The sequence below is a fragment of the Larimichthys crocea genome, chromosome I (assembly GCF_000972845.2).
Source record: "Larimichthys crocea isolate SSNF chromosome I, L_crocea_2.0, whole genome shotgun sequence".
NCBI classification, from domain to species: domain Eukaryota; kingdom Metazoa; phylum Chordata; class Actinopteri; family Sciaenidae; genus Larimichthys; species Larimichthys crocea.
This window is the reverse complement of record NC_040011.1, coordinates 22049097-22064675: the sequence shown is the minus strand read 5'-3', so window position 1 is coordinate 22064675 and position 15579 is coordinate 22049097. Positions and strand designations below refer to the sequence as shown.

General features: G+C 40.2%; 1 protein-coding gene across 2 annotated transcripts in view; it reads right to left on the bottom strand.

The window, feature by feature from the left end:
- rasgrp3 (RAS guanyl releasing protein 3 (calcium and DAG-regulated)) overlaps positions 1-15579 on the bottom strand; it is a 35278-nt gene that overhangs the window by 15191 nt on the left and 4508 nt on the right. The window contains exons 2-6 of one of the 2 annotated variants that reach the window (XM_010751974.3): positions 3367-3493; positions 2915-3017; positions 1988-2050; positions 1617-1748; positions 1068-1215 (exon numbers count right to left, since the gene is read on the bottom strand). In XM_010751974.3, the coding sequence (XP_010750276.2) occupies positions 1068-1215; positions 1617-1748; positions 1988-2050; positions 2915-3017; positions 3367-3436 (516 nt within the window). In that variant the 5' untranslated portion in view covers positions 3437-3493. The remainder of the gene's footprint in view (positions 1-1067; positions 1216-1616; positions 1749-1987; positions 2051-2914; positions 3018-3366; positions 3494-15579) is intronic. The other variant, XM_019267667.2, reaches the window with a different exon arrangement.

Sequence of the window (15579 nt, the reverse complement as noted above, 5' to 3'; positions counted from 1 at the left end):
CATAATATGAAGCAGGAGCTTTCTGTGTGGTTATTACACATAACCATGACAAATACACATAAAAGACATGTTCATTAGTGGTCATATAGTTTTATCTAAATTCAAATAAAACCCTGAATATAAAACCTTTGCTGGTGTTGTTACCAATTAACCATCTGACCACTGGAAACAAGGCAAGTTCGCACAGTGGCCAGCTGGTTTCACATCAAATAACTGCAGCTGGTGTTTAGCTTCCCAAAAATTTTTCAGGAACACTTTTATCAGTACATGTGTATGAGGCAGAAATCCCTATTTTACTCTTTTACTACATAGCCATGCTGTTTGTGTTTGACACTGTCTCTGTGAAATAAGCAAGGTTGTCCCTGAAAATATGTTGTTTACTTGTTAGCAATGTTAAAAGTCAAGACCAAGAGTGTATTGAAACCAAGTCCAAAGGAGACAAGGTCTGGTTGAGGTCTGGTCCCAGCCTTCTGAGTCAACTAATTGCAGGATTTACAGACTCTTGTGTGTTTTCTTTTGACCCTGTTTTGTGGATGACCTCCTACTGATGTCTCGTCACAGAGAGACACAATCATTTTGGAGTGTTTGTGAAGGCAGACAGCGATGGCTGACACCCATTAACAGTACAAAAAAAATCAAATTAGAAATTAGATATTAATTTCATTTGAAGCATGACGCCTTCCCTCCAATCACAGTCATGACGTTAACAAATAAAGACAATACACATTCAGTGATTCAGTGTTTCACACAGGATTGACAGTGGTAGGTGGACCTCAGACCATCTGAGGGGGACCATGGGCTCCCCCAAAGAAAATGTTGTACAAGTTCAATGCATCAGTCTGGAGCACTTTGAGGACAAAATTGAGAGGCTGGATCTATAAAAAAAAACTTTGTGTTGTGAGAGAATTAAAAGTCAATGTAAAAATGGTGGATTTTTGTGACTGGTGGATGGACCCAACAGAAAATTGACCATCCCTTAAGCCCCAGTGCTAGCATGACAAATCATCAAATTAAATTAGATAAATCATTGTAGAATTGAATAAAAGCAGAGCTGTCTGTAGACATACCGATATTCTCCGGATAGACTTGAATTCCAGGAAGGTGAGATGCTCAGCCAGCTCCATGGGCTCCAGGTGGTCAAACAGCAGTGAGGCCTTGCTTCTCTTAGCCTGCTTCTTCCGCTGGGTCAACTTACGCATCCAGTCATATGACGGACTTCAATGAGAACAATTTTTATCTATGGTATGCTTTAGAATTTAGAATTTAGAATGTGACACAGCAATAAGAATTGTGAAAAATATAATAAAAAGTTTTAAAAAAGACTGCAAAATCATTAGTATGTTCCTTTAAAGTTATGCCTCTGTAGGCATAACTTTGCCTCTGTTCTGTTGGTTCTGCAATATGTGACAGCTGCAAAACAAGATAATTAGGCTTATGTATCCATCATTCTTGAAGGTTTAGGAGGACTCTGGTTTAGTGTTGAGGTTGGAATTGGGAATTGTTTTACTTTAGGATGAGGACTAAATTGTTTGCAAAATTAATATTTTACCCATATATTGCTAACACTGATCCGGTCAATAGTTTCTACAAGTATCTGTATGATCTTGGTGTCTTACATGGTGGAGATGTCGAGGAGTTTGTAATGCTCCTCACAGCTTAGCTTGACCGCTACATCTCTGAACTCTTCTGTTATCTGGATCAGTCCCAAGTCCAAGTTGAACTCTGCAGGGAATGTCACTATCCAGTATCTAAACACACACATACAGTATGGATTTCAGTAGAAGATATTTTGACACCAAAGAGACTGTGACATGATGAACTTATGGTAGAATGGAAAACTTAAAATCCCAAGGACTTTCCACTGAACTAAAGAAGATTTTGGTTAAAAACCGTGGAAAATAAAGCATGACATTTCTGTGGTGTTGGGTTTAGAGGCTAAGACAGTCTTAATATATGGGAATGGATGAATGTATATATAACACCTTACCTCATAAAATAACAAATCTTCAGCCTGGTTCTCTGGCAGTTGTCACCTTTGCAGTCACGGTATGTGGGGTTAAGTTAAGGACTTTGTCAGGGATATGACAATCTATTGCACTGTAATTTATGATAAAAAAAATCTTACAGTGTTTCTCCCGTAACAAAACTGAGTCCAATAAAGTACAGTGTCTGATTCTGTCATCTGACTGTTGTTAGTGTGGTGGAAGTTAAAGCACCAACGCAAACAGGAAAATGCAGCTCTTTATACATCATAAAGCTTTGGCAAAGGTTTACAAAAGACCTCTTCTCTACAGGTCTCCTTTGTCCCTCCACAGGTACATTTGCTTCTATGAAGACTATTCCACACTAGTCCCACTAGTCCATAGTCCATAGTGCATTATGGGGGGCATTCATAGTACATTCTAATGCATTCGTATTTGCTTTAAGACTACACTTATAAACACACTAATGCTTATTGATGCACTATATCAGTCAAAAACTTTGTAGATGTGACTTCTAATGAATTATATGAATTAACCTTGTGCACATTCTCCCTCACTGCCTGAACTGGCTAATAATAAATAGAATTCCCCACAACACTATAAATGGCTATATAACACACTATAGATGTGGTCACTTTGGCATGGAAGATCATTATTCAATTCTTATTTCCAACCAACCGTCATATTGCGTGTGATTAAGTGTGACCATATCCTATGCATCATAGCTATATGCAACCATGATGAGTTTGCAACCAACCACAATGTTTTCCACAATTCCACTGGCAATAATCAATTTAGGTTGGATTTCCTGTAAGATGAGGAATAGACAGAACTTTAAATACTATGAAATACAACAACCAGCAGTAGTTCAACATATTGTTAAAACATGTATTAGCTGTAGTTCCTGCAGGTCTTTCAGCATGGTGGGATATATCATGAGTAGTTTTCTTGCCAGTTCTGAGGATGTAACATACCAGCGATGCATCAGCAGAAGGCTGCGAGGAAGCAGGTTGGCTTGCAGCTCCCCGTGGTCATCTATGAAGAGAAGTGAGTCAAAAGATATCACCATATTCAAGTTCCTTTATTGCTATGAAAAGGCACTGCAGTTTGTTTGTCCTGTCACTGACACTGTGCAGTTGCTGCAAATACTCATAACAACACAAAATTTGGATTAATCTGCCATTGAAAATGACAACAAAAGCAAACTTTTCTCCTGTTGGATAGGATCTAAAAACTACAGTGTGCAGCTGTTTAAGAAAACGATTAATTAATAATTGTCTTAGAAAGCCCATTTCATTTTTTATAATTTAATCAAATTACCACAAACTAATTGCTACAGAGTGAACGTTATAGTCTGGGTCCAGGATCTATGTGTATCACTCACCAAATGCTTGAATGCATTCCTGTAAGAGAGCATCAAGAGATGCTGCCTTTCCAAATGTGGATGATCCCATTGTGAAAGAAAGAAGTAAACACCTCCGGCTCACTGCTCTGGACCAGTCAGAGTTTTCCTGGGAGCAGCAAGAAAATTTTTATTATCTTTTGTCATCATGTGTCCCCTTTAAATAAACAGGGAGGGGCTTGGGGAGCCCTGGTACCTCACCTGTTAGAGTGGCCCAGCCATGTTCATCACTTTTTAGCAACTGTATGGTGTATGGGCATGGAAAAATGGCTCATTAGCCCTAATGGTACAATTCACCTCCATATACCAAAATTGGTAGGGACACGTATCATGTCAGAGACAAAAAAGACTCTTCTCTGATGATGACGAGTCTGCCTACAGGTGGGAGGTTGACCATCTGGTGACCTGGTGCAACCAAAACAACCTAGAGCTCAACGCGCTAAAGACAGTGGAGATAGTTGTGGACCAGGAAGAACTCAGCCGCACCTGCCCCTATCACCCTCTGTGACTCCACAATTTACACATGGAGTCTTTCTGCTTCCTGGGAACTAACAATCGCCCAGGACCTCAAGTGGGATGCATTGACATTGCATCCATAACTATGTTACATTGACGCTCAGCTTGGATTTCCTTGTTTGTTATATATTTATACTATAGCATATTTAAAATACTGTGAACATTTGCACATTTGTGAACATTTCACTGGTACTTACTATCACTGCACAGCTGTACTGCTCTTTTACTTAAAAAAATACACTGTGTATATATATTTATATTGTTATATTTTTAATTTTCAATTGTTTATATTCAGAGAATGTTATGCACCAACAACACCAGAACAAATTCCTTGTATGTGTAAAATTGTACTTGGCAATAAAGCTTTTTCTGGATTAACAGAAGGTCAGCCATTTTGAATTTAGTGGTCATTTTTATCAGTTGCACGTGCTGTACTACATCAAACTCCAAGAGCATTAATCAGACTGAGTTCAAATTGGATCAGTGCAATCTAAGGACCTTTGTGATATTGTATTGCAAAGTTTTTCATTTGTTTTCATTGAACAATGTGTCTGTGAAGTGGCATCAAAATTCAATGTTCTGCCATGAAACAGGAATTTATTGTAACTTTGCAATACATTGTCCAGTCTGCCCCAAATTTCACCGGACTGAACACATCTACAAGATTCAGTCATAGTCCTGACTAGGAAGCTCTGTTTTAGACCCAATCATGTTACTAACCTGTTGTCAATTAACCTCATTCATTTTGTAATATTCCATCAGGGAATTTCTTTTAGCATTTCACCACTTTTACAGTCTTTGTCGCCACTGTCCCAACTTCTTTTAAACATGTTGCTTCAAAATGACAAAACGAACAAACAAAAAAAAACAATCAAATTTCTGAAGTAATGATGAACAGAAAAAGCACTCCGAACAGCCAAGACAAAATGAGAAGATCGTACCTAAAATTGTACCTTTACAAATGAGAGCCACAATAGTAACATTGTTGTAAATGTAAAATACTGCACATGCCTTTTGAGAATACATAGACATGATAAAAATTAGGAATTATATAAAACACATACAACCATATTCATTCACTGGATTTATAGAAAATGTGCTGAATCGCAATATGTTTGTTATCTGGGTATGACATTTTGTTCGTATTGCACAACCCCAGTGCTGAGCACATAGTGTACGATGAAATGAAACAGCTGGCGCTAGAAAGAGGTTGATGAAAACCGCGAGACTAAACCAAAACAGTAAAGTACTGGGCTGTAAAACACTAAATTTCTTGAAGTGATGAGGAGAAATGCAGAGTTCACAGACAGGCATAAGTAAGTTAAATTTACTTTAAAAATGGTTGCAAGGCTGGCAACCAAGTATCAACTTTTGACTAAAGAAACTGAAAAAATTTCTAATATTATTGTGGAGACCTGACTACACATGGTACTTTGCAAAATCCATCAATCATGACTGCTTCTTTGGAGGGTCGCAGTATTGGGTGAGAGGCTGCGGGTACACCCTGGACAGATCACCGGTTTATCACAGGGTTGACACATAGAGAAAGACAACTGATACTTCTTCAGTACTCTCTTTTATTTTAGTTTTTCATCATTACTTTTTTTTATTTTTTATGTCTAACACTGCTATTGCAGGTAGTGCATTCTGATCTGTTAACCTACATATGACAACTAAAACTGTAACTTCTGTTTTCAAGAGCAAGGAGATAGCACCAAATAGATTCTGCTTAGGCTCTGCAGTGTAAAGAGGTTGTGTGTGCCTTACAGAGAAATTTTCAGCACATGTCATTTCATCTGGGCCAAAACATTAACCACACCACAGATCCACACCAGTAACCATCAAAGGACATAAAAATCCAGATGAATCTATTCTCCATTCATATTTTAGAGAAAACAAATGTAATTTTTCACAACAAGTATGAAGATTTGAAATAAAGAGAGACTGTAGTTGGAGAACCTCTAATGGCAGTTCTTAGCCAACAACATTTCAGTTCTGTGCAGACAGGGCTTCAGACGGATAACCAACAAACCTCTATTAATAACCTACACTTGGACAACGAACGAACCTGCTACTGTCCAACCCATATCAAAGACAAATAACTTACATTCTGCTTTGCTCAAGAACTACAGGCCTATATGTAAACTCTCATTGTAGAGAAGGTTGTGGCAAAAGAACTCAAAAGGCATTATACCTATGACAAGTTTCAGTCTGGATTTTGGGAAAAACACTTCTGAAACTGCTTTTCTAAGGGTTTCCAATGACATTCTCATGTCCTCTGATGCAGGTAATTTTTCTGTTGTAGTAGTGTAGAGTGTTGTTAGTACTTTTTGACCTCAGATCTGCGTTTGACACAGTAGACCACATCCCGATCACGAGGCTCTGTGACTAGGTGAACAGGCAGAGTATTAGACTGGTTTTCATAATTTCTCACTGACAAATATTCCATATTCTATATAGGTTTGATGAAGCTGGCTCATCATTGAGCGAGTCAAGCGATCAAGCAGTATATAAGAAGAACGCATGCTCCCATCGGCCTTTCGCACTGCAACCTGCATACATTGTGAGCACTCAGCGTCAGTCAACTTCAAGATGGAAGAAGACCCAGGAACACCACTACCAACACCAAGTTCTTCGACTTCGAATGATCGTGGCGAGGATGATGAAAGCGACCAGCCCTGGCCCTACTTACTATTTAGAGTCTGTGTTTTCCTTTGTCGGACCAAAAGACGATTCGTATCAAATGAAGTGCCCACTCTGCCTCCCGAAAGATTGTAAAATAATGGCCTTCAAAAATTCACCGTCGAACATATCAAGGTAAGTTACAAATATAGCTAATCGACATCAGCTTGAGCTATTGAGCTAAGCGCTAGCAGCTAGCTATCCGTTATCTGTTCGTATGACAAGCATGCCCCGACATGCCGTGAATGTGACTTTTCAACATTAGCCTGCTCACGGCTACAGGCTCTTTTAATTTGCTATTTGACTAATGGCTTGTTTTGGTCATTTTGTGATGCATGGTCAATTTATGACCATTTCTCCTCCAACCTTTTTGGTAATGAACCCGAAGTGATGAACAAGGCATGCTCGGTACTTTGGAATTAACTCACTGTAACCACTAAAGCCAAAACATGGTGGTTGTGGGTGTTGTAGGTCATAATAAAGGTTGTCGACAGTCAAATGGACTTTTAAAAAAAATAATTTTAAGAGTTTAAAAGGAGAATTTACAGGTTTCTTGCCGTCTGTGTTCGTAGACTGCATTATCAACCGACATTGGGTCCTAACGTTAGCAGCATGAGGCTACTGTCTTGTTCGTGGTGGTGGTGGATGGTGGACCACAAGGATGTTTTCCACTGTATTTACTTGCAGCAAATGGCAAATTCTACTCTCCTGCTTGAAGCAGGCTATCCGCACACATTTTACATACTGCACATTGCACTTTATAAATCAATTAATCTTGACGTTATAGTTGACAATTCTGACTTGTAATCTTTGTGTACTTAGCATCTAATTAGGCTAACTATAGCCTCATTGCAGGACCTATCTTTAGCGCGGCAACACTTAGCTACAAGAAAACTATAAATTCTTCTCTTATATTTGTAAAATGGACAACCTTCGCTACAACCTACAACACCCAATACCACCGTATAGTGTGATTTGGTGCATTTTCAGGGGCTTCAGAAAAATGGTTACAGTTAATCCCAGCACCTCAACTAGTCTGCATTTCAAGTGGTCCTCCCTTACTCCTGTTTTTAATGATGTATTGTGGATGTATCAAGTCAGGCCTAGCACTGTGGGTTTTGCAATTAGGCATGTTATTAGAGTACCAATGATAGATTTTTGGTTATGGGGTTGCTTGCACAAGGCTTGTATTGTAGAATTATAGGGATAAATCCCTTTAAATTTAATTAATTTAGCTTTTATCAATAGTATTACACCAGTCACCTATGTTGCTCATGATATAATTCTGAGAAAGTAAAGCTATATGTGTTTGTCTTGTTTCAGAGCAAGCATGACTGCCACTTAAAAAGATATGAGGACCTCACATCAGTTAAACGAAAGAGGAAGACCGTAATTACCTCCCCCTCCATCAAGCAGCCCACACTGTTGGGGAGCTGGCCAATGCCCCATAGATCTGTTGACAAGGCCATTGTGAATTATGTTATCCATGGACTTCAGCCTTTGAGCATTGTAGAGCAAGAACCTTTTCGGAACTTTGTGTTCGACCTGGTGCCAAATACCAAAATGATGTCAAGAATCACACTCACATCTAGGATTGATGATGCTGCCAAACTAATGAAGAGCAAAATGATTGTGGCCATGAAATCTAATAACCACTGACTGCTGGTCAGCCAGGCAGCATAGTTTCATTGGGGTCACGGCCCATTGGCTTTACCCTGAAATTTTAAAAAGGGTCTCTGCGGCCCTGGCCTGTAAAAGATTAAGAGGCTCTCACACTTTTGACCTTTTGGCAAATGCATTCAATGATATCCATGCAGAGTTTGAAAGACGGGGGAAGATAGTCACAACAACCACGGACAATGGCTCCAACTTCATCAAAGCCTTCAAAGTCTTAGCTGAAGATGAAAATAACAATACTGGTGCTCAAGTTCAGGAGGAGGAGGAGGAGGAAGAAGCAGACAAAGATGAGGAGGAGGTAGAGTTTATTGACGCATCTTCCCTTTTGGATGAGGATGATGGTTTCAAGTTCCAGCTTCCAAAGCACTAGCATTGTGCATGCCACATTCTTAACCTCATAGCCACTACCGATGCCAGCAAGGCAGTGTCCAATGACACATACAAGAAATTATACCGTTCAACATTTGGCAAATGCAATCCACTTTGGAATAAATGGTCAAGATCCTCAATAGCAGCTGAAAGTGTGGAAGATGCTTGCTCCTTCCAGCTTGTGCGACTGGTTGCAACAAGGTGGAACTCTGTGTTCATGGCTGTGGAGAGACTGCTCCGGATCGTCAAAGAGAAGGGAGAGGCAGCCATGAGAGCTGTCTGCACAGATTTGAATGTTCCAATGCAAGTTTAAATTCTTTTTTTTCTTTTTTTTAAATCATATGGTACTCTTAAGCTCAATTCTGCTACATATTGTCTACTTGTAAAACAACTTAATTAAATGAATGGTAAAGCATTACATCGCATGATAATGAACCAATCATGTAGCAATACTGTTTTTTGTCTTATTGTTACACCTAATCAATTAACGCCTAATCCTGTGTGTTCATGATTATGTTGTCTTCATCCCAAGTTCAATCCAGCTGAACTTGCATTCCTGTCAGAGTTTGCTGTTGTGATGACTCCACTTGCCCAAGCAACTAACGTCTTGCAAGCTGAAACCAATGTCCAGATGGGTTGACTGCTCCCAACCATCAAGCTCCTGAAAATTAAGCTGGACCGGGTCAAGCTCTCGCTAAGATACTGCAAGCCCCTTGTCGATGCTCTGCAGGCTGGCATTGAGGATCGCTTTGGCCCTATGATGGAAGACCCAGAGCTGGTAGCCACTGCTATTCTGCTTACAAAGTTCCGGACAAATTGGACACAGGAAGATGAGACAATCAAAATGGGTAACTCATAATTCCTATATTAATCATACACCAAGTGCTTACTAACATGGATATTAGTCATGCATTAGTCCTTTCTTAGCCTGCATAAAGCCGTCATTTCCATTAAAATCAATATTTCTTACTGACCATGTCATGTTAAAATCTGTGGTTACTGTTATGACTGGTTGAGACTATTGTTTATAATGTACTCTTATATTTTAGGAATGGACTATATCAAACAACACATTGAAGACTTCGCGTTGCAGTCTGGTGAGGTCAACAGGTCAAGTTCATCTGATGAAGAGGAGGGGTTCAAAGGTGCAGGACGGCACCAAACAGCTAGAAGCGTACTTGTTCCAGGTCACTTCCTGTCACTGTAACCTGACACCCTGACCTGGACTGTTTAGACAGGTGTTTGGGTAAACTGTGTGAGCCAGGTCTTCATCTTGTATTCATCATGTATTTTTATTATGTATTGTTTATAGTACTAATATGACCTTTTGTTGTCGATTGTCAGCCATTGTGGCTTAATGGTGCAGTGGTAACAGTTTCCCAATGTTATGTCAGATCTCAGTTAATTTTTTTTAAGAGCATTTACTGGGGAATCTGCACTCCAAACCTGCAGAGGGCGACCACACACAAGAGATGTTGGTGCTCTCAGCAGGAACTCTTAGAGGGACCATATTTGCCTGCGCACCCAATGGGAGTGCATTGCACTAAATGTTTAGATGCAGCTAGTCTTTTTCACTTGCTCCTGGAAGTAAGGAAGGACTAGAATTCCTGATTAATCTGAAAGACGCAACTGGTAGGAAAGAAACAACTTTGATGTGGATGGTGTAATGAGGTCATGCTTCTCCACAACTGGGGTTAATTATTATTAAGTAAATTACAGTTTAAGTTGAAAAACTTTGGTATGCTAATTATTATTTATGATTTTAATTATGATGATACTTTACGTAACTGGTTTGAGATTCTAAGTTAACTTGAATTACTTTGGTTAAGAATCAAGAAACTAGGATAACTTTGAGGGAAAATATTTTAGTTATTTGAGACTAATGAATGTCTTTTCTGTTTCTTGAAGGTTATCAACCTATTCTATTCAATTCCATCATTTATCTATCTACTGAAATCATCAAAAATGGAAGAATAAGAATAATTGAGTTGTCCTTTGCATCCTTCAATGGTTCAAGCATTTTTCAAGTTTGGGCAGAGTTGTGGTTACAAAACACATAGAACTTGACAGTTGATAACCACCATGGCAGGAACACGAGGATCAAAGGCCTAAAGTCAAGCTGTTGACACAAAGGAAAGAAGAAATAACGTGAAATTCTTCAACATGGTGAAGGAGACTGCCGGGAAGACAGTCAAGCAACTGAAGCAAGAGAGGACCCTAGCAAAAACTGCCTTCACCAAGCAGGCAAACTACCTGAGCATAGCTGAAAATAGTATGATCAAGCATGAGCTACAAAAGGGAGTTCAAAGGGCCCTCCCAAAGGACGAGGTCTCCTACTACCTTTACTTTTTGTGAAGCGAGTCTTCCTTCACGGTGGCTGATGAGTAGCTCATCATGCTCTGGTCTTTGGCAAGGCACGTTGTTATGGAATTTTCTATCCTTAAGTTACTCAAGGTCATGAGTGGGCCTTGAGGTCCTCGGCAGTATTAATTGTTTGGCTTTGACTAGGTGCCAGTCTATCTCAACACTGTGGTGGCCAGGGTCGAAGAGACCTATTGCTGCCTTCCTAGTCATAATAGATAGCTGGCCGTTGACGTTCCAATCTGCGTAAACAGACATCTGTGTCTCCAGACTAGAATATGCTGACAATAACACCTGCATGGGTAAAGACATTCTCTTTGACTAATTCTGGGCGTGTAGTATTTGTGTGTTATCTTGTGGTTTAAAGTCGATCCACCAGCACGAGTTCGGCAGAATGTGAGACAGACTGAGGCACTTCTGATGAACTTTGAGAGTGTCGCTAATTCTCCTTGGCCAAGCGTCAATAAATAATACAGCATAAGACATCAGAGGCTCCTGAACACTTTCTTCCTTCCTGACCTCACCATTGACCTTTGACTTCAGCAATTTCTCCACAACACACATCAGCAATGCAAATGAAGAGTACAGGGCTGGCCTACTGTTGGATAATGAAGCTGGAACCAATGATGCAGAGAAGTCAAGCTTGGCAAGCACCAGCAGGATGAGCTTGAAAAGACAACGGAGGAGTGTGTCGCAAGACTGGATGAAGTCCGGAAAGCAGTCCAATCAAACCTCTGGCAAAGGTATGGTGATGAGGAGGTAAGCTCTGCAATCCAAAAGGCAGGAGTAGCCTGTGAAAGAGCTCATGCATGTCCCATCACTGCTATCAATAGAGATGGCTATGAACTGCAGCTGGAAGGAGTGAGGAGACTGATCCATTATGCAAGTACAAGCCTGAAAGACTGGGAAAGATGGATCCCACCTGGTCAGACAGCACACCTGGAGAGCAGGGTAAAAGACCTGAAAGTATTTGGCAACAACCTTGAAGTCAGAAGGGCAGAAATCCTCACTGCACAAAGAGTGACAGAAGAGGAAAGAAGAGAACCTCAACCTGTGACAGTTCAACAACCAGTGATGAGGTTAAAGCCAACCAGTCTACCTAAATTTGCTGGTTTCAAGAGGAATTTCCACAGATGGAGAAGAGACTGGGAAAGCCTGTAAAGGCAGGGAGAGCCAACTGGTTCAGTGGAAGTGAAGAAGTTCCAACTCCTTGACAGTGTGGACGAGAGAATATGCAGAGACCTACGCCTATCTACATACAACAGTGCTGAAGATATATTTTGAGTGCTTCAAAATAGGTATGGAAATGAGCCAGCCATTGCCTTGGAAATAATTGAGGACCTGGAGAGGATCCCCCTGTAAGGTCACACGAGCCAAGGAAGGTGATTGACCTAATTCAAGCTGTAGAAAAGGTCTTGAATGACCTCATCAAGCTTAAAAGCACTGGATCCATCAAAAATCCCCTGGTGATCAGATCCATAGAGAGCAAACTGCCAGACAATGTGAAGAGAGATTGGCTCACATTCACAGTCTCTCTCTCTCTCTCTCTCTCTCTCTCTCTCTCTCTCTCTCTCTCTCTCTCTCTCTCTCCATCACCATTACCACCACCATCTGTAAACTACATGTCTCATTAATGCATGTTCTAACTAAACTTCTTCCCTGGAGTTTCTGTGCTCTGTCGTCCAGCAGGTTCTCATGGATCGTGGCTGCTGCTGTGATCCTGCATGACGTCCACTACACATTTATTACTGTCATTATTGTTACCATATCTCCATTACAGTTTATAGTTAGTTCATGATTTGCTGCTGCTGTGCATCTGTGTCTCTATCTCTATCACAGGTTCCACTGCTACTGTAATCATTTTATCATTCATTGTAATTCATTGTCATTTTATCATTCATTGTAATTCATTGTCATTTTATCAGTCATTGTAATTGTACAGTATGTTTGTGTTGATTTGTTCTGTACACGTGACATCCATTGCACGTCTGTCCGTCCTGGGAGAGGGATCCCTCCTCTGTGGCTCTTCCTGAGGTTTCTTCCACCTTTTTTCCCTGTTAAAGGTTTTTTGTGGGCAAGTTTTTCCTCACTGGAACCGAGGGTCTAAGGACAGAGGGTGTCACTCCCTGTACAGATTGTAAAGCCCTCAGAGGGAAATGTACTTTGTGACTTTGGGCTATACAAATAAAATCTGATTTGATTTATATACACCACCTTATTCAGACATGGTCTAACAAGGTCTGACAAGGCCCTGTTATGTTGAATTGAATTGAGTGCAGAAACACTGCATTGTAAATATTTCTTTTCAGCTGAATGTCTGAGGAAAGTCAGCAGTGAATGAGATGGAAGAGGTGATTGGAGCTGCTTGAGCAGCGTGTATTAAGCCTTCCATCTATGGACTTTGCTTAGTGCGTCTTGAGAATGGGACTGAATAGGCTTCCAGGTTGACCACACAGGACAATCACAAGGACGCACTGCCTGTTGAGGTCCTAAACTCATTGACCCATTGACCATGATTAAAAAAATTAAAGTCTTACAAGTTAAGACAGGAAGTCAGGCCTGTGAGGCCATGGACAAGTTTGCCCTCTACCTTCCTCAGCCTGTGTTCACTCACAGTCAGCTCTACACAGCCTTCTCCAGAGACTGCAATGTGAATGTTTTATTGGAGTAAATAAGGAGACAATAATAGACAATATTTAAGGATTAAACATTAAGGAGCCACTATAATTCTGTCTAAGTAGCTTTAATGTGGAAACCTCCTCCGCCCGATATATACTGTCTAATATATGTACAGTACATGTAACTGTATGTACAAGTTTAAGCATATTTTGATTCTTCACCTCATCTGTTATATACACAATCTTAGGTGGTGGGTGTATACAGGGTGGGGACAAGGGTGAAAGCAATGAAAAGGGCTGGGTAGAGGGGCAAAAGTCTCAGGGGCGTTGGGGAGGTTCAAGGAAGAGGGTACTTTTATGTTCATACTTTTATTCTAAATATTACAAAACTTTACAAAAAGAAAGTGTCTCTCATCACAAGTTTAATCATTATTTGTGCAAATACCACATCAATAAAATTAACTTAACATGTAGAATGAAAGACAGTACATTTGATCTGTTTGCATTAGGTCCACCGCTGAGACACGAAGCATGATTAATTCAGTAATTCCTCTTCATGAGTTGCTATAATTTCCAAAGATGTTAACAGTTCTACATTACACTATTTTTAATTATATTCTTCTATTCTGTAACCAGCTTTCCTGTTCTGATCTCCAAATATTGCATGTATTTCGTGTGTGTAAGGAAACAAGCACCCCAAGTGGAAACCCATGCAGATAATCCCTCATGGAAAACCGTCAAGTACGACAGCAGTGTTTGCCTGTTCTAGTGAAAATGTGAATGACAGTCTTGTGAATGTCTCAGCTGTGCTTGGTGTTGGACTTGTCTGAGGCCTTTGACACAAGTGTGATGTAAATGTTCGTTAGGTCACTGCTCGAGATAAATCAAATATTGTTATGGTATTTGTTTACTATTTGATATATGCTTTGACTGAGAAGGTAACCTACACTTAAAGTGCACACAATAAAACAAGAACACTTGCGCTTACTTACAGTGTGATGCAGTGATGCCTAAGAAACAACAAACAGGCCATTATAAAACTCTTCCACGCCGTCTGTGTGGACATCACACTGCTTTCATGGTAGATCAAACATTAACGCATTATATGTCAATTGCTATGGGACACACACACTGTCAGATTCTTATGTTTCCTTTCTTTGGATTTCATGGCTTGGCCGTTCATGTTACGGTCAGCTGTGCCCTTTAGCATGACTTGTGCTTTTCTGCCTCCACAATGGATCACTGTGTCTCTGCGTCTGCTTTACGGATGCGTCATTGTGTGCTTCTACACAATCCAGTGACGTACATTACTCGTGGATGCACACGCAGACACATATTTGCATACAAAGTATAATACAATAACACGCACAGAACCACAAACCAACACACACAGTCCTCTGCTCTTAAATACCAATTTATGCTATCTTTGCTTTGTTTGTGCTATCTCACACACAGTGACAGCCTTAATTACACAAAGTCAATCCATCTTTAATCTTAATTGCTAAAACAGTCATTTTGTTCATTCCTTTTGCAAATAGTCTTTAAATCTTGTTCTTCCTGTCACCGAAACGATCAATCATAAATGTAACACAAAATTCACAATCTATATTTTACAAACAGTCAAGTCTTACCCCCTGAATCGCAGTGTAACAGCAGTCATCCAGGCTAAAGATCAGTCCCTTCACTGAGAGAACGAGAACTGTGACTGGATACTGCAGGCTGCTACTGGCTGTCAAGCACAGAGACTCCCATAGTGGAGTGTATCCTACACTATGACCTCCTCCTGTTGTTGGTAAACACTGCAGCCTGGAGCAGCAGTCCTGTCATGTGACCTGACACACACACACTCACACACACACAGACAGGCACACACACATAAGGTTTATTACATCTCTGAAAGTGATGTTAAATGTTAAATGTATATAGCACCTTCTGACCATTTATGGCGCTTTTACACTACACATCACATTCA